The sequence below is a fragment of the Camellia sinensis genome, chromosome 7 (assembly GCF_055761805.1).
Source record: "Camellia sinensis isolate YWXY chromosome 7, ASM5576180v1, whole genome shotgun sequence".
Lineage (NCBI taxonomy): Eukaryota > Viridiplantae > Streptophyta > Magnoliopsida > Ericales > Theaceae > Camellia > Camellia sinensis.
In genome coordinates this window covers 58,591,645-58,616,694 of record NC_138967.1, presented here as the reverse complement: position 1 = coordinate 58,616,694, position 25,050 = coordinate 58,591,645, and the positions used below count along the sequence as shown (strand labels likewise).

General features: G+C 31.4%; 2 protein-coding genes across 3 annotated transcripts; one reads left to right on the top strand and one right to left on the bottom strand.

Annotated features, from left to right (window-relative positions):
- Nucleotides 1–6,544: 6,544 nt before the first annotated feature.
- On the top strand, nt 6,545–8,694 carry LOC114275955 (xyloglucan endotransglucosylase protein 1). The gene is made up of 3 exons (XM_028217790.2): nt 6,545–7,052; nt 7,747–7,940; nt 8,110–8,694. Exons 1-3 carry the CDS (start codon nt 6,771–6,773, stop codon nt 8,486–8,488), a joined length of 855 nt encoding a protein of 284 aa, XP_028073591.2. The 5' UTR covers nt 6,545–6,770; the 3' UTR covers nt 8,489–8,694.
- Nucleotides 8,695–9,890: 1,196 nt separating this feature from the next.
- On the bottom strand, nt 9,891–16,361 carry LOC114275929 (uncharacterized). Of its 2 annotated transcripts, none has more exons than XM_028217788.2 (7): nt 15,443–16,361; nt 14,356–14,458; nt 13,706–14,235; nt 13,419–13,533; nt 12,478–13,289; nt 10,482–10,580; nt 9,891–10,338 (listed from the first exon to the last, which is right to left on the bottom strand). In XM_028217788.2, the coding sequence occupies exons 1-7, from the start codon at nt 16,262–16,264 to the stop codon at nt 10,216–10,218; spliced, it is 2,604 nt and encodes an 867-aa protein (XP_028073589.2). In that variant the 5' UTR covers nt 16,265–16,361; the 3' UTR covers nt 9,891–10,215. The 2 variants fall into 2 exon arrangements, with proteins under 2 accessions (XP_028073589.2, XP_028073590.2); XM_028217789.2 differs by having other exon boundaries at nt 9,891–10,329; nt 15,443–16,359.
- Nucleotides 16,362–25,050: the final 8,689 nt, after the last annotated feature.

The window sequence follows — 25,050 nt, the reverse complement described above, 5'->3', positions numbered from 1 at the left end:
AAGATCAAAGCATTGCTTTCAATGAAGAATCGGAAAGTCTACAAGTTGAAGATGTTGCAACTCTTGAATCTCTACAAAGATTGTCACCAATTGCTAGTTCACAATTTTCTCTAAATTCAAGTTCAAGTTCAAGTTCTTCATCTCCAAGTTCAACTCCAAAAAATATAAGGAGTCTTAGTGATGTGAATGCAAGATGCAATTTATGCATTGTTGAACTTAAAAATTTTGAAGAAGCAATTAAAGATGAAGCATGGAAGAAAGCAATGAAAGATGAAATTCATGTGATTGAGAAGAACAAGACTTAGGAGTTAGTGGAGAAACTGAAAGAAAAAGAAATAATTGGTGTGAAGTGGATTTTCAAAACAAAGTTCAATCCGGATGGCTCTACTCAAAAGAACAAAGCAAGACTTGTGGCAAAAGGGTATTCACAACAACCTGGAATTGATTTCCAAGAAACTTTTGCTCCTGTGGCTCGACTTGATACAATTAGAGCTATCATTGCTTTAGCGGCTCAAAAGGGTTGGTTCTTGCACCAACTTGATGTAAAATCAGCATTTTTGAATGGAAAATTAGAAGAAGAGGTATATGTTGATCAACCTCAAGGTTTTGTTGTCAAAGGCAAAGAAGATAAAGTGTACAAGTTGAAGAAGGCTTTATATGGCCTAAAGCAAGCACCCCGGGCATGGTATAGTGAAATTGATGCTTACTTCAATGAAAAGGGTTTTCAAAGAAGCAAAAGTGAGCCAACTTTGTACATCAAGAGGCAAGGTACAATCGGTATTGTCATTGTTTCACTTTATGTTGATGATTTGGTTTTTACTGGTAGTGATGAAAAATTGATTGAAGATTTTAAAAGAGAGATGATGAAGAAATATGAAATGAGTGATTTGGGACTATTGCATCATTTTTTAGGCATTGAAATTTACCAAAACAATGGTGGTGTTTTTATTTGCCAAAAGAAGTATGCTCAAACACTTCTTGAGAAATTTAAAATGAAGAATTGCAAAGCAGCTGCTACTCCCTTGATTGTGAATGAAAAGTTGTCAAAGGAAGATGGAAGCAAAAAAGTTGAAGCATCTTGTTATAGAAGTTTGGTTGGAAGTTTGTTGTACTTAACTGCTACAAGACCGGACATCATGTATGCTACAAGTTTATTGTCTCGATACATGCATAGTCCAAGCCAAATTCATTTTGGGGTTGCAAAAAGAGTGTTGAGATACATTCAAGGTACACTTGATTATGAAATTTTTTATGAGAAATTTGTTGATGCAAAGTTACTTGGATTTTGTGATAGTGATTGGGCTAGATGTGTTGATGATATGAGAAGCACTTCTGGGTATGCATTTTCTCTTGGATCGGGCGTAATTTCATGGTCATCCAAGAAACAACAAACTGTGGCACAATCATCTGCTAAAGCCGAATATATTTCAGCATCATTGGCAACTACACAAGCAATTTAGCTAAGAAGAATTTTGGATGATTTTGGTGAGAAGCAAGGTGAAGCTACTCCAATTATGTGTGATAACAAGTCCGCTATTGCTATGACAAAGAATCTCGTCTACCATTCTCGTACCAAACACATTGCTATCAAACATCATTTCATTAGAGAAGCTATGGAAGATGATGAGATTCAAATCAAGTATTGCAAGACTGAAGATCAAGTTGCGGACATCTTCACCAAAGCTCTACCAAGGGACAAGTTTGAATTTTTTAGAGAAATGTTGGGTGTCACACAATATGGTATTAAGGGGGAGTGTTAAAGTTAATGTCATATTTACATTAGATACATTGAGTTCATACATTCTTTGTATCATGTATTTTATATTTATTAAGTACATTGTCTAGATTATATTCATGTACCTGGTTAATTGTAAGGTTGTTTAGGTTCATGAATCTTATTCATTGAACTTATGTATAACCTTCTTTATATAAAAGGATGTAAGCCGTTGGGCAAAATATATGAATCAATAAGTAATAAAAATTCAATACGAAATATAGTTCATTCTAAAGAGAGTTTTATCAAAAGCTCATCTTATTCATTTTCTTCTCTCCGTCTTTGCTATTTATTTTTTTCTACACTTGACAATTGTGGAAGTCTTTATTGAGATAAAAGAACTGCCAACACATTCAGTTGATAATTTATTTAAATTTAATCTGAACTTTTTAAATTTTTTTTTTGACAGGTTGCATTTATGAAATTTTCTTTACTAATCTAATTAACAAATTACGGTGATAGCCCGCAGCCGACTTGGTTGGTGGCATAAACTCCACCGGGCCATAGCCACCCACACAATCTTTATGGTGATGGCCCGCTTTCCTACTTGCGATGCCCTAATCTTTGGGGTGGTTGCCAAGAGAGTGATGCTCCAATAGTAGCAAATTATTGCAACCACAAATTAAAACATTACCAGACAAAACAATCATAACCTTAGGATTTGTGGTGGCTACAGATTTTGTATGGTTTATTTAGATTATATTTTGATAATTGAATGGTTTATATTATAGGGGATGTTAAGTATCTCATTTATATAAAAAAAAAAATGAATTCAATTAGATAAGTATAATCCCATAATCAAATTGAATAATAACTTTAAAAAATTCTTAAAATCATGTTAATCGTTTATTTTTTTTAAACAAAAACGTGATCATGTTGTGAGTTACAAATATCTAATTAACTTAATTTTTTTTATAGATGATCTTCAACAAGCCCTACATTATGAACAGTTCAAATTATTAAAATAAATTTGAGACATGCTTTCGAAGACTCACCCATCCCAAATCCCATAATCCTAATTGTTTGGAACAAGTTTTGTTTGTTTGATTCCAGTTTGGCTTGTGTCTGTCTAGCTGTGTTTGGTCATTGCAACTAGGACAAAATTCTCTTTATCGCCTTATTTTTAGACCATTTACATATAATAACTTAAGCTATGCACATTAGTAATGCGCAGAGTCACCTTCTATAAATTTGACCGTCTAGTAATTGTTCTATTTAATTAAAAAAATCTATACAAATCTATCTAAATTAATGGAGAGCTAGAAATGTTCGCCTCTAAGAAAGTCAAAAGTCAAATTCAAGTCAAAAATACAAAAATACTATTTGAAATTAATTACACATTATTATATACATTATTAATGAGGGCTTCTGACTTAATAGTTATGTAGTACCACTTTGTGGCATGAAATTGTGGTTCAAATCCAACGGAGAAGTGTTAAATATTACTTAGATTGTTTATTTCTCTCCCATTATAAAATTGTATGAAATTGTTTAATTCTTATGAAATTGGACTATTTACGATTGTGATTGTTGGGTTTAGTAATTGCTAATATTTGTAATTAATCTACTATCTATTCATAAATAATAATAATAATAATAATAATAATAATAATAATAAGGATAAATTACACTGACCTCATTTAAGTTTGAAAAAAATACAATAAATTCCACAAGTTTGACATAATTATACTAGGCTTTCTTAAGGTTTTAATTCATGTAACACTTGACCCATTTTTCATCATAAATTTGCTGGTCATATGAATAAATATATATACATATTATCATCTTTTTTTACATAGAAATATATATTTTTTACTTTATATATCTGTATGTTTTCATATCATCTGTATTAATTTTAGTAGCTTTAACCTTACTAAAATGAGGACAAATGTAATTATGTTAAAACTGTGAAACTTGCTATATTTTCTCTAAATGTCAACAGAGTTCAATGTAATTTATCCCAATAATAATTATACACATAATTACAAAAATAAGGCAACTATGCACATAATTAATATCAATATGACTCCGTACAACTATTTCTTTTAGAAGTAATTACGCACATAATAAAAATAGTTTTTGAAAAATTTTACCGATAATAAAATGTATAGACCAATTCAAAAAATTATTTAAATAGTTGTTATAAAATGACGTGTATAAATTAAATTTATTTTAGATATAACTCACATCACTTTAAATTTGAATTCACACATTTTATTTTCCGATAAATTTTCATCTTTCTAGTTTTTTCTCAAAATATTTCATTATAACTCTTCATTTGTTACGTAGTTTCTCATATGTCATAAAAGTTCAATTACTTTTTAAATATGATAAAACTTACATATATACATACGTTTTATTTTATGAATACACATACTAAATCAAACAATGAAAATCCATCTAACAACAAAAATTATTTTTCATTAAAAATTTGCAAGAGCCCAAAACAAAAGGAGGATTCTCTCTGGTCCAAAATCTAGATTAGAGGGTGTTGTTTGAGCCCGTGAGACTCATCACGGGTTTCGTTTTGATAATCCAAACAGTTCATTATGTTGGGCATTTCATGTCTTTCATCCACATATAAAATTAGGTCGATCCGATAACTGCAACTTATTCAATTTTTCACTAAAAAAATAAACAATAATTGTGTTTTTTAAAATAAACTACACATTTTTTTAATGAAAAACGTAATAAATTGAACAAATTATAGTTATCGGATCGATCTAATTATTTTTGTGAATAGAATATACAAAATACCCGACAAAATTAACGGTTCAGATCATCGAAATGGGACATATGGTGGGTCTTACAGACTCAAACAGCAATCTCCAATCTAGGGGTGAGCATGGTCCGGATTGGACCGGATTGGTGTAAAACCAGGACCAATCCGTTATTTACGGTTCCTGAAAAATTAGAACCAATCCAATCCGTTTAAATCATGGAACCAATCCGAACCAATCCATTTAAATACGGATTGGATCGGTTTAGGACCACGGATTCACATAATTAAATAATAAAAAATATATATATAACACTTTAATTTCATAAAAACATAAACATAGCACTATATTAGTTCCACAATAGCAATATGTCTTTATAATAGCAACATACTGTTATAGAATTTAAACAACCATAAGAAAATTAGTTTCACCATAAGTATTTAGACCATTACAAGTTAAAACTAAAAACTAACAGACAAAAGTAATAAAAGAAGATATTAAACGGGTTTAGGTTTGAGTTTAGGTTTTATATGGAATAAGCGAAGATACTATGGGTAAGGATGTATAATAAAAATATAGACACTATTTGTATACGGTCCGGACCGGTTCCAATCCGGAACCGTGGGGTTCAATCCGGAACCAATCCGTGGACTACGGATTTTTAATTCTTCAATCCGGAACCGAACCACGGATTCAAAAAATCAATCCAAACCTATCGGATTGGACTGGACTGGATCGGATTACGGATTTCACGGATTCCTTGCTCAGCCCTACTCCAATCCAAAATCTGGATTGTTCTTCCTCCATAATATCTGCAGAATCCTATTTCATAGTTTCTATGTCAAAATAATCACTGAAGAAAAAAAAAAAAGAGGAATGGGTAACACGCACTTTGCCCCTACTCTGCATTGTAACCATTGTTCTAGGAAAAAAGGGTCGTTGCTATGATGGCTGATATATATTTGTTTATTTTCCACTATTTTGATTTGCATCTTGAATTAATCATTGATCATTGTTTAAAGCTCTATGAATAATACTTCCAATAACATAATGTGCTTTAGGTTTAGGAAATGATCGGACTCCCTAATTCTACACAAATTATAGTCTAACACTGAAAAAAAAAAATGGATTCATCGATCGGCAAGTCAAACCATGATAAATATCTTGCAAATTGTATGTAAATTATAAGTTAAGTTTCATGAATTGCTTAATTCTTTCGGATTACCTTAGTGCATGTGGTTGAAAATTATCATTTATGTTTAGTACGAGAGGTTGCAAGTTGTTACAGACTAGTTAGGACAAAATTTCTTATACTATCGTTATAAAAACAAAAAATAAAAAGTTAAAAAATATAAATAAATAAGACAACAAAAAAGGAAAATAGAAAAAATGCACTTGAAATGAAGTTTCAAAACACTTTTTGAAAACGAGTTCAAAACTCATGAATGAGAAGTGTAGGGGATGGTGATGAATTGAGTGTATCACCCAGTTGTCATCCACCCACTGGTCGAAACCAATCATAGCAAAATGGTGGCCATACCAACAACCATCAACATTATCATTCGACTTTGTTTGGTTCTGTTTCTAATAAGGTAAGATTGGTAATCAAAAAGTAAAAATTAAAATTTCTCCTCGTTTCTTAGTAATTAATTTTTAAAATTTATTTACATTATTTCTATCTTATAAAATATAAATGAAAATTATATCAAACATTGGCTCTGTTTGATAGAGTTTTTTTTTAAATTAAAATTTAATAATTAGAAAGCAGAAAATAAAAGTATCCACTCTCCAGTTTTTAAATAAATAGTTTTTTTATATCTCCCTAATAAGTTACAAGCAGAAATTGCACAAAACAATATGACAGACTCTCAAATTAAAATAAATTATTATCACTTCTTAAAATCTATAACAAACACGCCCATTATAGTAAAAATTTTCAAATAAACAAATAATAATAAAAATAATTAATTCATAAACTGCACCAAACAGTCTAAGCGCCTCTTAAACCAAAAGAAAATCCAAAAATCCAAAACAATTGAATGCCTAAACAAACAGAAGTGTTCCAGCTTTCATTGTATTGCTCAGCTGGCACCGGCCTCGGAGCCCCCGCGTCTCACATCTCTTTCTCTCTCTCTCTCTCACAAGCATCCTCATCTTCCTTTTATGGTTCATCTCCACCCCTCCCCCTATATATACACACACCTCTCTTCTATATTACCCACAAAACACTAAACACAATATTCATCAAACTCTCTCTCTCTCTCTCTCTCTCTAAAATGGCCTTTTCGAATAATGGGTTGTGCATGGTATTGTTGGTTAGTGTAATGGTGATGAGCTCTTTGATGGTTACCCATGGTGGCAACTTTTACCAAGACTGTGACATAACATGGGGTGATCAACGAGCCAAGATGTTCAATGGAGGTCAGCTTCTGTCTCTCTCACTAGACAAGACCTCTGGCTCTGGATTTCGATCCAAGAAAGAGTACTTGTTTGGGAGGATTGACATGCAGCTGAAACTTGTTGCTGGCAACTCCGCTGGCACTGTCACTACTTACTATGTATGTTTCTAAACTACTTTTATCTTTTCATTTTTAGTTCTGTGATGTGTTTTAATGCTGGGTAAAAATGACATGTCAGTGGCTACACTCAAAGATTTTGACAAATAGACATTAATACAACATGAACTGAATAAAAGTTCGCATAGTGGAGCTGGTTAGTAATAAATGCTAAACTAAAAATGACACAATTGGATAACACAAAATGTAAACAAACATCACTCTATTTCAATAATATTATATCCTTTCAATACATACACTCAAATGCATAATAATAAATACTTTGTCAATTCCTATTTTTATATGTTTTATTTATCTATTTTTTTATTATTGCTTTAATAATTATCACCAAACGAAGAAACTAATTCCTATAGGAGTTGATATAAAATGGTGTACAAAAAATTGGTAATATATGTCATTTCTCAATTATTAATTGAGCAATAATACTCTAACTCAAAAATTAAAACCCGTTTTTCAAATTCAATGATGATAGTTTGTTGGGATATACAAGATAACTCACAATTTCTTATATCTTATCTAATCATCAATCAATTATCTGTTTTACACATTTTAAAAATGAGTTTAGAAAGTGAACTTTTCACATAATTGTTTAGACAATAATTATGTACAAGTATATATACCCATTTTTTCCCTTTTAATTTGAATAATTAAATTGGTTATTGTGTGTATATTGCAGTTGTCTTCTGAAGGGCTAACACATGATGAGATTGATTTTGAGTTCTTGGGAAACCTCAGTGGTGATCCTTATATACTCCACACCAATGTCTTCACTCAAGGCAAAGGCAACAGAGAGCAACAATTCTATCTCTGGTTTGATCCCACCAAAAATTTCCACACTTACTCCATCATATGGATCCCCCACCATATCATGTAAGAAGAGAAACTCCAAATTTCTATTTTCCAAAGAATTTACTTTAATGAAATAAGTGCTGCTAAATCACTGCAACAAAATACAAAAACAACTTACTTAAACACTGGAAACCAGTTTATATCCTTAATCATTTTTCTAACATGATTTTTACTTTGCTTCTCTTCTCAGTTTCTTGGTGGATGACACTCCCATAAGAGTATTCAAGAATGGTGAATCAATCGGCGTCCCTTTCCCCAAAAACCAACCCATGAGGATCTACTCTAGCCTTTGGAATGCCGATGATTGGGCCACAAGAGGAGGATTAGTGAAAACCGATTGGACAAAAGCTCCATTCACAGCAAACTACCGGAATTTCAATGTCCAAACCTGTTCCGGGACGTGCACTTCCTCTACCACTTCATTTTCGAGTGGAGCATGGCAGAGTCAAGAACTTGATGCCTATAGCCGAAGAAGACTAAGATGGGTTCAGAAATATTTCATGATTTACAATTACTGCACGGATTTTAAACGCTTCCCTCAAGGCTTTCCTCCAGAGTGTAGGCAATGAAGGTTCCTCTGAACAAATGTTAATGGAGTTTGTACTATATAGTCCATGGTTAAAATTCTTTCTGGCTCTGTTTGTATTCAAGTTCCACTTTGTTTTATAAATTATATATCAAATAAATCCAGTTCTTTCTGTATCTTGTTTGTTTCTAAGAGGGATGTACAATTTGGGAAGTTGGCAATGTAAACCTAGAGGACTTTTTTACTTCTCGTCATTTGCATCTGATTCACGAAGAGCTCTTCATTAATCACATCAATCCCATATACATTTTCACTTTCCTAGCTCTATACAAAAGCCCTAGTGATGGCTCAAATGCCACAACCAGTTCACCAGTTCATCCATAGCACTTACTAGGTCAACCGTTTGTCATAATTTACAACACACTACTGCCGTACCTGCATACGGCATCTTCACCATGTGACAGTCATTGCCACTGCCAAGGCAGAATGCATACACCAAACAACTGATTTCCCATCCATAACTAAACAACTGATTTCCCATCCATAACTGTCTTTAAAATAATTACTGCTTTTTTTAATTTTTAACAAATAGTGTACAGATAAACTCATTTCCCATTCCATGTTAAATCATGGTTAGAAATTACATTTTGTTAAAAGTAATATTGCAACTAATGTTTTTTAGCACACTTTCATAAGAAAAAATTAAATTAAATTAAATTAAGAAGAAGAAGAAGAAGAATGATTTTTAACATACTCATACAGTAGTTTAATTTTGAATTTAAAAAAAAATAATAATAAAAGGGGCAAAACAAAACAAAATAAAAAACAAACGTAATCAGGCATAGAGGATCCACAACTTAGAACAAACATTTGTTTGAAAATTTCAGAACAGAAAAAAGATAAAGTTCAAACAGTAAAAGCTAAGCTGCCAATGGAATAACTACTACACAACCAAAACACCAACACAAAAAATAAAATAAAATAAAAAAGGGAAGAAAAGAAAAGAAAAATATTAATTTAAAAATGAGACTCAGCTACCTAGACAAAAGTTTTTTTTATATTAACCCTTCCATTTGTGACATGAGTGTCATTCAATTCAATCATGGATCATCTCATACCTTTGGCTGTTGCTTTCTGCCAAATTTAGAAGTTATGTTTTATCTTCTGATTACTGCTCCCATCTATCTTCTATACTATTATAAAGCAAACAGCCACAGTGATGTAGACAAAACTGGCTCACACTGTCACTGCTTGGAGCAGTTTTTAACCCTATTTAACTGTTTCAATTCGTAATTGCCAATTTAATAATTTCACTGGCGCACACATATCATGTGCCAACACTACTAGTCCTACATATATGCATCCATTATCGTCTATTTTGCCTACCATTCCATTTGTAAATAAAAATTTTCAAGTCTCTTTAATGGTTTCAATCTATAAAACACTTGAATAATAACTCACTAGTTCAATATGATATATAAAATCCCATGTGAATTTCAAAATTCATAATCAAACCTGGAAGTAGGTACAAAATTCCACAAATAATTGGCATGCAAACATCACCACTCACACAAGTTGATATTCAACTTTATTCTCTCTAAAGATCTGAAGCACGTTCTTCTCTGCCCTCCATGAAAGGCCTTTACCTAATGTGCAGCCACTTGTGCAGACAGGATTATCCCTCGAGCAATAAGATATTAAGACCAGCCATTGCTCAAATACACCTCACATCTACACACAACATGCACACATATTGATTATAATCATTCATCAACTTCTGCCGTCTTCTTTCTTGTTCTTTTCGACTGTCTGCTTAGCAAGTCTGCGTCTGCCATTGGGAATGACTATTTCTTCAACATAATCGGCAAACTTTACCCTCGGTCGCTGCAAGAGCTGTTACAAACTAAGATGAACTCCGTGTATCGTATGCTTAATAAGATTATAATATTAAATGCCATAAGCAGAAAAATATAAATAGAAAATAATTTCAGGTGAGAAACAGTTAATGATTGAATAAAGTTTGTAACAGCACGTACCGTGCTTCTGCAATGAAAACTTAGATCATCATTCATTTGGTTAAGGCGGCATTTTGCCAATTCTTCTACCTTGAAAGCTTTTGTGCAAGCTTCCTTCACCTGAAGGAAAAACAAATAAATGACATACATAAATAAATAAATAATAAGTTATAAGGGCAACCTAGTGCACGAAGCTCCCACTATTGCAGGGTCTAGGGAGGACAAGATGTTCGCAGCCTTACCCCCACTTTTGGAGAGGTTGTTTCTGTAAATAAAATAAATTAATAAATAAATGAAAGTGAAGTTTTTACTCATTTCTCTCTGTTGTCAATTTGATTTTTGTGTGCATAGTTGTCTTTTCCCCTTTATATGCAAAACTATGGAAATTAAATAACTCTGAAGATTTTATGAGTAAATTATCAGTCTCGGGAAATGTTTTCTTCCATTCAATTTCCCATGAATAACTAATTACATTCTGATCTTAATGGAAGTGAAAATTGTATCTGGCAGCTACAATACATACAATAGTTGCCAAAAGCAAACGGAAACATTTGAGTTAGCGAGTTAACAAAGAAAATCACGCCACTCATCAAAGAATATGAGAAATGAGAATATTATAACAAATGAAAATGTCAGAACATACCAACAAACCAGAAACAATGCCATAACAAAACACCAGACTAGGACCTGGAAATGAGTGGAATAAGAGTTTCCTTTCTAGCACTATGTAAGCAATTGTTGTACGATAAACTAGCCCACTGTATATTCCATAGTTTTTAGGGTGTGTACCCAAAAGGCTGTGATGCAATTGGTGATTTATTTTTTTTAAGTGCTTATTGCTTAGTAACTTGTGTGAAGGTGACGACAACTGATAAGTCAAAGTAACACTTCATAGACATTCAAATAAATTCGTGAATGTACTTTTGCTTTTCAGCATAGAGTCACTCACAACAGGAAATCTCCCATAATAGACAAATTCAACTTTCAAAGAAACAACATCTTTTGTTAGTCTTTCTGGGATTTATGGCTTTTAATTCAGCCTGAGGAAAAGTTGTTAAAAAAGCCTCCCCTGCCCCAGCCTGAAATTCTTAGATTTCTCGTGGAAATTGGGAAACATAAGTGAAAAGGAAGCAAAATATCATGAAGATTTCAATTATCTTTGGATGGGTTTGGAAAGATGTGTGGAAAAGAAAATATGATGGAAAAAACACTTCCATCACTTTAAATAAGCCTATTTCCTTTCAAAGCAGTAAAAAATGTGGAAAAACTCGTGAGGGAAAGAAATCAACTTAGGGCCAAAACCACTTAATCATCTACTTTGATGTAGAAACATAAACAATAACATAGGCATACTCAGCAAGCAGACTTTCAGCCAGTATTTTCACAAAGGCTCATCCTGGCAATTTCACCTCCTCATAGGCTAGCCTATTCTAGTGACAACTATAGCATTAAGTTGATTTACTCAGTGTAAGGGAAAAGTAGAACCGAAGAAGCATCTGCAGTGTTAAGATAATTTGTTTAGACATCAACAATACCTGTTTAGTATTTTTTACAGTATGCAAGTATTATAAAAAATAATAGTAAAAACATTCCGTTTCGAAATCTAAGCTAGATGGGTATCAGTAAAACTAAAATCAAATACAAATGGAAATTATGTGAGCTTGAGATACTCATTTCCAATGACTAACCAAAGAAATAATAGAATCAACATTGCAATAGACCCAAAGAAGCTTCTCGAGGATGGCACCAATGAACACTTTAGAATACCAAAATTAGAAAAAATTGTAAGATTATTGAATCCCTTTCAATTAACCGCATTGACAGTCTACATTTTATGAGAATAAACAAAAGCTGTCAATAGTATGCCATGAGCAGAACATAAAGCAACCAATGCACACAAATTTAAATATCAATCAAGTAGGCAAATGAAACAAAAGAACAACTATAATCACAGCATGCAAATCAGCCACAGCAAAGCAATAAATAACAGGAAAATGCATCTTTGGTTCCTGCTTACCTGATTTATATGGGCAATGGCATGATCATGTGCATCAACAGCAGATTTTTCCAACATATTTCGAAGGTATGATACTTCTGTAATCAAATTGAAAGCAATTTCCTCAGCATCTTGCATCTGATTTCTAGAGAACTCAAATGCTCTATCTGCATGGAGACGAAATGAAGCACAATTCAGACAATTGCAGAGTCCTCTACATCCTCGTGGATTTCTCCTGAGAATGCCCTTCGTAAGACCATCAACAGGAACTTCTGTAGGAATAAATGCTTCAAGTTGGGATGAGTTTTCATCCAAGCTGACTGCTTTGTTTGACTTCGTATCTTTAGAATGTTCCCTCGGCAATGTTGTGCAGTCCTCTTGACTGGCAATAGATACACAATGAGAGAACTCCACCGCACCATCTCCATGCAAAGTTTGACGACTGACAGAGGAGCATACTGACATGGCAGGCGATGCTGTTTCAAGGTCGGAACACACACCCTCTGGGGCAGGCTCCGAACTTATGGGTTTATCTGATATAACCAGTTCAACTTGCAACTTACATTCCTTTTGAGTGTCAAATGGCAACCACGGCTCAATAATGTTTTCAGCAGATGTCAATATTAATTCATTATTAGATGAATCATTGTTGGACATCAATATAGCAGCTGGGGGGTTCAGCTTTGAATCACCAGTGTGATGCACTGTGGGAGAATAATCTGTTTTAGATATCTCCATGGGGACTCCTTGACAATGTGAAGCTGACGCAGGTAAGTGTATCTTTTCCTCTGAAACATTCTCGACTTTTGGAGATTGAGTACATTTGGAGGCATCTACCAGAGAAAAAAATTAGTATAAACGAGGTCAGCTTCTGAGCATTATGAATCCACATTAACAAAATAATCTGCAGAGTGAAAAATTGGAAAAGAAAAGCTGGAAAAGAAAAGCTCGATAAAAATTACCAGAGGAATTATAAGAATCATTATTTCTAATATCCATCAGAAACGGAAGCAATCTTCTATAGCTGAATGAGCTTGGAGTTTTGAATACCTTCAGCCGTGAACGTGGATTAAGAATCTACAACAAAATTGCAGAGACAACTTACTTTAGAAAGAGATAATTTTCAGTCACATCATAGAGTGTATGAAAACAAAATCTTCATTCCCAATTAATCGGAAAATAAGCAAAAAAATCCATAAATCTTTGATTAAACGGTAAACAAAAAATTCAGGGATTCATAGTTTCTCACCAAATTACTCTTCAAATTACAGTCATTCTTCCGATTGACATTTTTGCAATAACCCTCGCAAGCAATAATGTCATTTCTGCCGAAACTCCCTTTCATTACCTTCCCCAAAATATGATCCTCGGTATGTAAATCAATGTCTTCATCATTTCCTCTGTTATCATTAACCTCGGGTTTACTGAAGATGTCAACATCAGGTGGTGTCATCTGAATATCTTCAATCAGTTCATCAACTCCATTAGGAAAGTTGCCATCCTCATTGCTCCTCTGATCTACATTATGCAGTTGAGTGTTCCCTTCAGCCTCAGACATATGAGGGTGATCCCAATTCTGAGCTTTACAAGACAATTCAGTATCTAAGTTCTTTATTTCTCCATTCTCCGATGGCTTTCTTCTATCAGAATATGCGCCTCCATTTTCATCTTTAGGAGAACAACAATTGCCCATGATGGAAGAGAATTTAGGCTTTGCACCATTTAATCTCTGATCTTTACAAGAAACTCCTAAACCAGATTCCTCAATTTTTGAAACACCTATGGGGGAAGAAAACTCAAAAATCAGTTTCGATGCACTGTAGCTTCAAGTGAACCAAATAAACAAAAATTTCAGGAAAACAAAAATTAAAAGATAGATAATGATGAACAAGGAGTTACAAGGATCAACTTTCGCAATATCCGTCAGAAAAGGTAACAATCTCCTATAGCTGAATGAGCTTGGGGTTTTGAACACCTTCGGTTGAGTATGCAAATTAAGAACCTACACCACAAACTCAAACGGACAACTTACATTAATAGAGATCATTTTTTATCTCTCCCAACAAAACATACTCATATAGGCAAATGTTCTTATCGCAAGCATTACTAGAAGAGCATCTGCAATTCTTCACCAAATCCTTCGTCAAATTTAAATTTGATGAGAAATTTGGTAAAAATGATATTCAATCCTTTCATCAAACTTGTATCAAATCAAGTTTCACCAAAGGTTTCATCAAATAAGACATGAATCAAATCTTTCACCCAATTTCCAACATCATTTTTTTCACTAAAGTTTGATAAATAAATAAATAAATAAAACTTCCGGGCAATTACACAGCTAGTCCCTATACTTTGACCCTTACGTGATTTTAGTCCCTATAATTTCAATTAGCTCAATTTTAACCCTAAATTTTTGAATTGATCTCAAATTGGTCTGATTGATTCCAATTGTTAGAAATTTTTTTATAAAAAAATATGCACATTAGTAGCATGTGTCATGCTTTTAGAAGCAAAATTGTAAACTTGATCAATTCTGTAGCTTAACATCAAGCAAATCAGTGATCATTCTCAGTTAAACACCCTAACAGCATTATTAATTTAACCAAATTGAGGCAAAATCTAAAATTAAGAGTCAAAATTGAAACTATAGGACCAAAATGACACAAGCAACAAAATGAAGTGACTGCATGTATAATTTGCCCAAAATTTTAAAAGATGAAGGATTGGAGATGGTTTTTTTATTCCCACCTGAATTGGTTAAAGGAGGTATTTGGGATAGGTTAGCTACTTTTAAAAAGATATGATGAAAAATTTGATTATCACAGTTGGAATGAGTTATTTCAAATCAAGCTTTTGGTCTAAATCCTTCAACAAATTTAATGGGAAAAAAAAGGGAGTCAAGGGTTGGAGATTCTCTAAGCAATCAATTTATGTACTTCAAGTAAAAACTAGGAATCAAAAACTCAAGAGATGGACAATCTCTTACCAATTTATTCTTAGAGATGGAGTGGTTTCTCTGATCAATACTATCATTACCGCAAGCAGTTCCCTTTGAAATGTCCCCATTTCCAGTATTTTCATTCAGATTGGGCTCACTGGACATACCGGCATCAGGTGGTGTCATCTGAATGCATTCTTCAGTCAAATTCTCAACTTTACCATCATCACTTCTCTGTTCCACATCACACACTCCACCTTCCCCTCTTATCTCCAAAAAATTAGGGTTTGCAGCATCTAAATCATTTGCTCTGCAACTAAACCCCTCCTCAAATTTGTCTTTCCATCCATCCTCCACCGGCTCTACACCGCCCAAAAATGCTCCATCAGCATCACCTCTATCAGCACAACCATGATCAATTACTGATTGCAAATTAGGTTTTCCACAAAACCCTAAATCAAATTTCTCAACCTGCGCTTTCATCTGAGACAACTTTATCTCACCCGAATCAGAGTCATTAATATTCGAATCCTTCAAATCTCCGAAACTCCCATTTGAACAACACTCGTTATTGACGATCGCAGCAGGAGAGAAAACCCTCCTCGCTCGAAGATCCTTGATGGAGATTTGAGATATATTGTCGATATCAGAAGCCTCGTGCTGTTCGCTCTGTGCTCTGCGTTTTCTGGGGGGTGCTTGAGAGGAATGGAGGTCGAGATGGTGGTGGCGCTTTCGAATGGCGTCAGATCGAGCTCGGCCAGATCGGGTGCGATGGACATAGATCTGAGCCTTGCTACGAGTGAAGATGCCTGTGAAGGGTTTGGAGAGTGAATGTTGGTTCTGATTCCTGGTGCGAAGCTTTGCTTCCATGACTGGCTTGTTCTTGCTTCGGAGCTCTGAAACTAGGGTTTCAATACCAGAAAGAGAGAGAGAGAGAGAGAGAGAGTATTGGAGGGAAAAAGTAGTGTTGGCAATGGCGGGAAATGAACTGATGGAAAATTGGGGGGAAAGACAAAATTGGCGGGAAAAAGTCAGAATATGGTTTAAATATTGCGATTTAGTCCTCGTCACACTATATGGGGGTGTTTGGTGGAATTTTTTTAGTCAACTTATGACTTTTGGCTTTTAAAAAGTTATTTTGAATTATTTGGTTAAATTTATTTCAAACAGTTTCTGATTCTAACAACTTATTTTAAGTCCAAAAAATTGATTCTGAGAAACTACTCATCCCTTACTTCTGATTATCAGCTTCTGCTGTAGACATGTTAATTTACGGTTACACTCTTAAAATTTTATTTTTTTTTAAAATAGAAAAAAAACTCAAATGGATTATAAAATATTATTTTTTTTTTTTATGAGAAATGTAGACAAATAGTGAATAATAAAAAATAAAAATTAATTGAAAAAACTACTTCACAGCTTATTTAACAAACACTACTCAGCAACTTAAATTTATAATCCAACAGCTATACCAAAGAGATTAATAGCTTCTGATTAAAGTTATAATTTATAATCTGTTAAGGTATAATTTATAATCTGTTTTAACAGGTACACCAAACAACACCACTATGATTGAAAGTTAAAATTTTATTACATAAATTACATTTCATCCTTTTTATATTTAGTTAATTTTTTTAAGTGATTTATTTATAAATCTCATTTAGAAGATTTATAATTTAATAAGTCTATAAAATTTTATTGTGCTTAGTCCTATATATTATATATAGACTTGTATTCTAAGGGATTGTTTTTTCCTTATTTATAATATTTTTAGAACTAATATACCTTTTGTTCTATTTTTTATAGTAAGTATTACATACAATTCTTTTTTCTTTTGTTTTGTTTTTTTTTTTTTTTTGACAATTTTAAAATTAGTGGGATAGGTTTCTTTAAAATCTAAATATATATTATTAATTTATAATATTGACAATAACACATGGTTGAAAAATAATCTTGCAACACAAAGAAATTTCCTTCCTTCTCTCTCTCTCTCTCTCTAACTTGCCCATTTGAGAGTTGGGAAAAATGGGAACTTGATTCCCAGATTTTTTTCTCATTTTTTTCACTAAAAGACAAAGGTTTTGCGAAACCAAAAAAAAACAAATCCAAACAAAATATCACATTTAATCCCATAATTATTTCTTTTTTTCTCTCACAAACATCACATCCAACCACAAAAAAACCCAATTATCTTTCCAAACACTAAAAAAATTTTATCCAATAATATCCTACAACTAAAAAAACCTAGATAAAAGCCCACTTCCCAAACACCCACTCAAAGAAATGAATTGAATGATGATCATCAAAGAAAGAAACAAAATAGAACAAATCTATAAAGGAGCTCATCATCATCATCACTTTTTCATTGTTGCAGTTGTAAACTCTGTTACTGTTCGAAACTCTATGTTTTTTCATTATTATAGTTCGAAACTCTTTTTTCTTCCATTCATATATCATGGGGGCAAGGTTAGCACCCTTTTCTTTCTTCTTTTTTTTTCCAACTATATATAGGTATGCGTTGGTAGGGATGTATGTTTGGAATTGTTCAATAATTTATTAAAGTTTGATTCGACCTTTTTGTTTCAAGATGGGTTGATATGGTATTATACATCCGTGTATATGTATGCTTATTAATCAGGTATTTTTTGTAAATGTGAATGTACACATCCACTGAAGTCATTTTCGTTGTAAATTATCAGATTTTAATGTTTTGCATTTGGTGATTTGAATTTCAACATTAGAAACATGTGATGTTTGCATGATGTGCAATGTAGACTAATGATTGCATGATTGTTGCATAATGTGAATGTTTGCATTTACCTATCACTGATTATTGTATGAGTTTCTATGATTTTTACATGATTATTATATGGTGTAACAGCTCACATTGATGTTGTGATTATCATATCTTCAATGAATATTAATATTCACATAGAAATAGTCATACAAGCAAATAAGAATATGATATTTTGGTCACAACATATTGTGTATCTTAATAATATAACATAGAGATATAAATGTTCATATTAATATTGCATTTACTACAATACACACTAAGTCAATGGTTATATGCACATAATAACAAACAATAATCAACAATGTGAAGGTTCACAGTGTATTTATAATATCAAAACAACATGACAACATTAACAATGCATTACAACAAATCATAATTAATGTTAATATTCATATTAAAAAATAGTTATACTAGCACAAACAATGCGAATATTCACAGTGTCTGGTTCTATGAGGGAATATTATTTATCAGCATACACTTGTAATATGAAAATTCATATTAACATTTAGTGAGAAATTTTCAAAAGATAGATGATTTAAGGTTTTAAGAATGCGAGAGATTTTTTCTATGAAATAAAGGAGAGATTTTCTCCATAGAATAAGGGAAATATTTTCTTTATGGAATAAGGAAAATATTTTATTCCTGAAATGTAGAGATTCTCTCTCGAATAATAAGAGATTTTCTCTATGGAATAAAGGAGAAATTTTCTCCATGGAATGAGGGGCACACGCACAAAAAATTAGAAGGGTGATATAGTCATATTATTCTAAACATAACCAAATGGAATATTAAAAAAGATGACGAGTTAAATGGAATATAACAATTAGGAATAGGACTTTTAGAAAAATGACCCTTTTTTCATTTTGGCATAATTTTTTTTTCCCCTCACATTGACTTTTTATTATGTTTTAAATTTTTCTTAAAGCTAATTTCTGTTTAAAATTAAACAAAAAATGTCGCTTAACTGCTAAATAATATATAAATATATATTATTATATTAAAGTTTGAATTTGTATCCAACTTTTATATAATAAATTATTATTATGTCATATGACCATTAATGTATAATTTGTTTTCTAATTTTGGATATAAGATAGCTTTTAAAGTAAATTGAAAAAAACTTCAAATATAAAGAGCCAAGGTGGAAAAAACAAAAACAAAACAAAACAAAAATAAATAAATTTTAAGTGACAAAGTGGTAAAATAGTCAAACATAATGGGATAAACTGTAATTTATCCAATCTTATTTTAATACACGAATCTGTAATACATCATTAACTTTAAAATGTAACAAAGTTTACAATAACAAAAATGACAAAAATATAGGGAAATTAGCTATACATCCCTGCTATAATTTGAGTAGTAGAAAAGGTTCAAGATATTTTTCCTTAGTTAAGATCCCTCATTGAGTTTAGGTCCGTTTGCCCCTTTTTTTTCTAAATAATTTTTTTTTTTATTTTTCCCTATTTTATAATATATACTGAGATTAGTTTGACAATTTTGCTTCCAGTTTCAATGAAGATTGTGATTGGATTTTGTTTAGATATTGCTATTTTGCTCTCAATCTATGAGGTTTTTGTTTGGAAGGTTTATTCAAGTTCGATATAGCGCTGATTTTGTAGAATTTTCCATCAATTTAGTTCTTTCATTTGCATTGGAGGTGTTCATTGTTAATTCGATTTCATTGTTCTAAGAATTTTGTTCGAATGTATGTATTTTGTAACTTATTAATATCTTCTTTGCCATTTGATGGTGATTGAAGCTTTTACTATATATATTGATGTAAAAAAATAATTTTTAGTGATTAAATTTGACGAAGAAAAATTTCTCTGTATTTGTTGTGTTTTGCTTTGAAGTTAGAAACTGAAATGTGTAATATGTTTATGATTTATAAATTTTTCTGAATTATATATATTGATTGGACAACTTAATGGTAATCTACGAAATATTTAACAAATAGAAATTTCTCTATAGTTTTTGGATTTCAATGTATGTTGTTCTGTTTTTTGTTGCATTGTTGTTATGTTTGTGATTTCTAAATTTTTCTAGATTATAATTATGGATTGGAAAAATTAATCATAATCTATGAAATATTTAGTAAATAGGAATTTTTCTGTGTTTTTTGCAGCTTAATGTGTTTTTGTGTTTTGCATTTTCAAGTGAATTTAAGTTAAAAAGTTTAGTTTGCAATATATTTATGATTTGTAAATTTTTCTGAATTAGATATATGAATTAGACACGTTATTCAATTGTACTACATGAAATATTTTAGCAAAGTACGAAATATTTAACAAATAGAAAATGCTCCGTGCTTTTTAGATTTCAATGTGTGTTATTTTGAGTTTTGTTGGATTGACTTATCTTAGATAATTTCTCTGTTTATAGCTAGGGCTCAAAGGTTTATTTGAAAATTTTATATTTGCAAACAATGAAAATTTCACTAGAAAGTTACTAGAAAAAGAATTGTTGATGGTCACCGAAAAGTGGTCATCGAAATTTCACTGTTTATGAAATTGCACTGTCTTATGTAAGTGAAATTTCGTTATTTTTATTATTTTTAGAATTTTGTATTGATAATGGATTTTGTTTCATAAATTTCAATGAAATAACTTCAAAAATATAAATTTCATTAAAAAAGAAAATAGAAATTTAGATCAAAAGTAATAGAATTTTGAAATTTTCAAATGAATTTAAAAAGTAATAAATGTTACCTGAAACATATAGTAGGGGTATTTTTGTCATTGTGTGTTTTGAAGCTCCTATACTATTATAGAAAATTATATTGTCTTTATCCTTCTAAAAAAATATTACAAAGCTAAAGTATTAAATAAAAAGTGAAATAAGTCTTCTATTCTTTGTTTCTTTTTTTACGTTTATAACTATAATTTCTAGGAGTCATGATGACCTGTTTGATATATTATACAAAAATTATTAACATCATCGTAACGCTATCTTAATTCTCAATCACCACAAATCGGTTATTTCAAGTAGGCAACCTAAGAGGAGGGGTGAGTTGGATTATTTAAAAAAAATTATAATATTAAAATTTATAAACACAATATTCAAAATTTTAACAAATAAAAAACAAAATAATAATTATCAATATAAAAGTAAGAGAGATAGAGAGAGAAAATCAAACACTGAAATTTATAATGGTTCGGCATGCTAAGCCTACGTTCACTCCCCAAGGAACCTCCTTGAGAATTTATTTACTATTAAAATAAATTAATACACCACCAACTCTTCACTAAGTTTGTAGATTTTGCACAGGACTTACTCTTATTTATTCAGCCTTACTCAACAATAAATGTCTTACCCTTACAAAAATCTCTCACAAAAATAATGAATAAAAATAAGTGATACTTAAACCATTTTTTGCAATAATTTTCTTACAAAGAGTAGATATGAAATTGTAAGAACATATGCTACACTTAGATCTGAAAGTGAAAAAGCAGAATACAATATACACAAAATTTTGGAGCACACAGAAATTTTTTCTTTTCAAGTTCTTGATTTTTCTCCACACACAACACTTCTATTTGTACCAAAAAATATATCCGTTGGAAGTAGGACGCTCCTTACTAACGCCATGGATTACATGGGCACGCTCTTTGATTTCAAATAGACAGCAAATGATAATGTTTAAAAAAATGTTAAAAGTAAAACCATCTTTTTCATTTTTTTCAAACATGGAGCCATCGTTTGAAGGTAAATTGAATATTATAAATAAATAATACAATTATCACATTTTTGAATTCAAACAAGCAAATGATTTTGCTCCATCTTTTTCTTCTTGTTTTATTATAATATATATATATATATATATATGTGACATGATATAATCAATGTAGTGTAAAACAAATCTAATTGCTCACGTGATGTATTCTACTTATATTATATGTATTATATATAATATTCTAATCAAATATTTGCATATGCAGTCAAATCTCTTTAAGTAATATTTATGATAAATCTAAACATATATACCCTTTTTAAATTTCTATATATGTTGTAGAGATTTTAAAATAAATATAACCTACAACTCCATGTGGATATATCACTTTTGTCAAAAGAAGACAACTCATTAATATCACATTTATCAAAATAATACAACCAATCAATATCAAATTTGTTAAAATATGAATAGTGATCAGCCTAATTTTTCAAAAAGTGAATAGTAGAGTTTTCAAAAATATTTTTATTTAAACAATCTTTAACAAATATATATTTTAAACAGATAATATTTTGTGTCAAATAATATAAAATATATATATCATTTAAAAAATTTCAATTAATATTTTAGACATAATCAAAATTAAATAACATGATTAACAATTTCCCCTTTTTTGATGATATCAATATTTGTATGGATTTGACACAAAATAAAAATCAACAAGTTAGTTGATAATTTTGTAAGATAATTTTGCAACATAAGATATTTAAAGCACATGCATGCACTACAATTTAATATCATATTTTTTATTCCCCTTTAATAGCATCAAAATAAAATATGAAGATAGGAAATAAACACATTTGATAAAACAATCTGAGATGCCAAAAATATAATAATGGTCCTTAGGTCTTGTCAAAATCATTCTGGGGATTTTGGAGCATTTCTGGCTCACAAAATGTTAACAAACAAAAGATTTGAGCAGATATGCATTGAGTATTAGATCGATGGAGTGTATAAAAAGTGACAAGGATGATAGGCAAAGATACGAAATTATCAAGTGTTGGAGAGAAAAATTTGTGTTACTTCTTGTGTAATCATGTCATTCTTTACCTTAGCCATTAATGGTTCGGACATGCATGAGGTGCCTGTAATGCAGGCAAATGAGAGGTCACCAGTGGTGCAAGCACACGCTATTCCTGTAAATGAGGGTCCTAGTAGTATTGGTAATCGGAATGATATCGATACTATTAATAACATTATAGCTCTGAGTACACACGCAATGACTGCAGTTTCCAATATAGCTCGACAATTACAAGTAAGAATACAAGAAAATCAACAATGGAAAGATGAGGTGTGCTTGGTAAAACAACAATTGGCTAATATTCGTAAGGAGAGAAGAGAGACCTAGAAAGAAAAAATGCGCAGTTGGAGAATGTGTTGCAATATTATGCAATGGTTATAATGCCAGGACTTACAAAAGTCGAAAATAGAGAGAGACATGTAAAAGAGTCTCATGAAAAATTGTTGAGAGAAATGAAACAAAAAAAATCTGTGAAGCCTTCTGAAAACTTACATGTAATCGAGTAATATTTTCTCCTTCTGCAATAAAATTGCAAGCATTTCTCCTTTTTTTTTTCTTTTCTTTTTTCTTTTCTTTTTGTCTTTTTTTTTATATAAATTCTGTCTTTGCAAAAAAAAAAAAATTTGTTGGTGCAGATAAGGAGTTAAAAAAAAAGGAAAAAAAGAGCATATATACTCCCCATAAAATTATGCATAGAATATACAAACGCCTCCTTTTTTTATTATTTTTTTATAATAATTGTTAATCTCAAAATATATGAGTCTCACCCTAAATTAATGCACTAAAAATTACATGAATTTGAAAAAACAAATTACCAATCTATAATACTAAAGGCCATTAAGATCTAGCTATAAACAACTACACCAAATGCACTAGCATAAAAAGAGAAAATACAAATAAAAATAATTTCTTCAGACAAGGTAGAAGCAATCATTATCAAATCCGAGAGAGTTTGGAGCACATACAGCAAGATAAAAAATATAACACAGTGTAAAAATAGTTTTAACATGTTGATCGGTGATGACCTTGATAATCGGAAAGAATGGAGAAGATCGTGTAGATCAGTGATGAATTTTTGTAGATCGGTGATGGACTTTGATGGATCAATAACTGATCTTGATGGATCGGTAATTGATTTGGATGAATCAGAAATGATGTTGAAGATCGGTGATGGAAGTAGAGCCATGATGGATCTTGGAAAGTCAATGAGGAATTTGAGTAGATGATGGTAGTGATGAAGGTGATGGATGATGTTGTTGATGGTAGAGCTGGTTGTGGACGATGGTGAGTATGAAGATGGTGTCGTCTGAGAATGAGAGGAAGAAAGGGAAAGCAAAAGAGCGAGAGAATGAGAAAACAGAGAGTGTGAGAGAGAGCGGGTGAGAGATAGAGACAGAGTGGTTGAAAAAGAGAGAATATATATATATATATATATATGTGTGTATATATTTTTTTATTATTATTATTTTAATAATAATAATAACTATTATAGTTATTTCATTTAATTATTTATTTTTTATTTATAGAAAAATTATTTTTAATATAAACATTATATTAGAGTATTCATCATACCAAGTTCAGTTCTAATATAATAAAATTATTCTTCATTTAGAGACTTGGTAAATATGTCAGCTAATTAACGATTTGTAGGCACAAATTTGAATTCAATGTCACCTTTGAGTGCATGATCTCTTAGAAAATGATGTCTTATTTCAATATGTTTAGTGTATGAGTGTTGAATAGGATTTTTGGAAAGATTAATGGCACTTGTGTTGTCAAATTTTATAGGAATATGATCATAGTGAAGTCCAAAATCTTGAAGTTGTTGTTTCATCCAAAGCAATTGTGCACAACACCCAGCGGCGGCAATGTATTCTGCTTCAGCAGTTGATAGAGCCACTGAGTTTTTTTTTTGCAAAAACAAGAAGTGAAAGAGTGTCCAAGTGCCACTAGTGCTTTTTCGGTTAAGTCTGTATCCCGCAAAGTCGGCATCTGAGTAACCAAAAAGTTCAAAAGTGGTTCCTTTAGGATACCATAATCCGACTGCGGTGATGTGTGACTCTTTCGATGCGGATTGAAAACGTGTACACATACAAACACTAAAC

Excerpts from the sequence above, each read along its gene's own strand:
- LOC114275955 (XM_028217790.2), top strand. The coding sequence starts at position 6,771 with ATGGCCTTTTCGAATAATGGGTTGTGCATGGTATTGTTGGTTAGTGTA. Across the intron at positions 7,053-7,746 it reads GCACTGTCACTACTTACTAT|TTGTCTTCTGAAGGGCTAAC; the intron begins GTATGTTTCTAA and ends TGTATATTGCAG. Across the intron at positions 7,941-8,109 it reads TGGATCCCCCACCATATCAT|TTTCTTGGTGGATGACACTC; the intron begins GTAAGAAGAGAA and ends TTCTCTTCTCAG.
- LOC114275929 (XM_028217788.2), bottom strand. The coding sequence starts at position 16,264 with ATGGAAGCAAAGCTTCGCACCAGGAATCAGAACCAACATTCACTCTCC. Across the intron at positions 13,290-13,418 it reads TGATTCTTATAATTCCTCTG|ATGCCTCCAAATGTACTCAA; the intron begins GTAATTTTTATC and ends TTTCTCTGGTAG. Across the intron at positions 10,339-10,481 it reads GTTTTCATTGCAGAAGCACG|CTCTTGCAGCGACCGAGGGT; the intron begins GTACGTGCTGTT and ends AGTTTGTAACAG.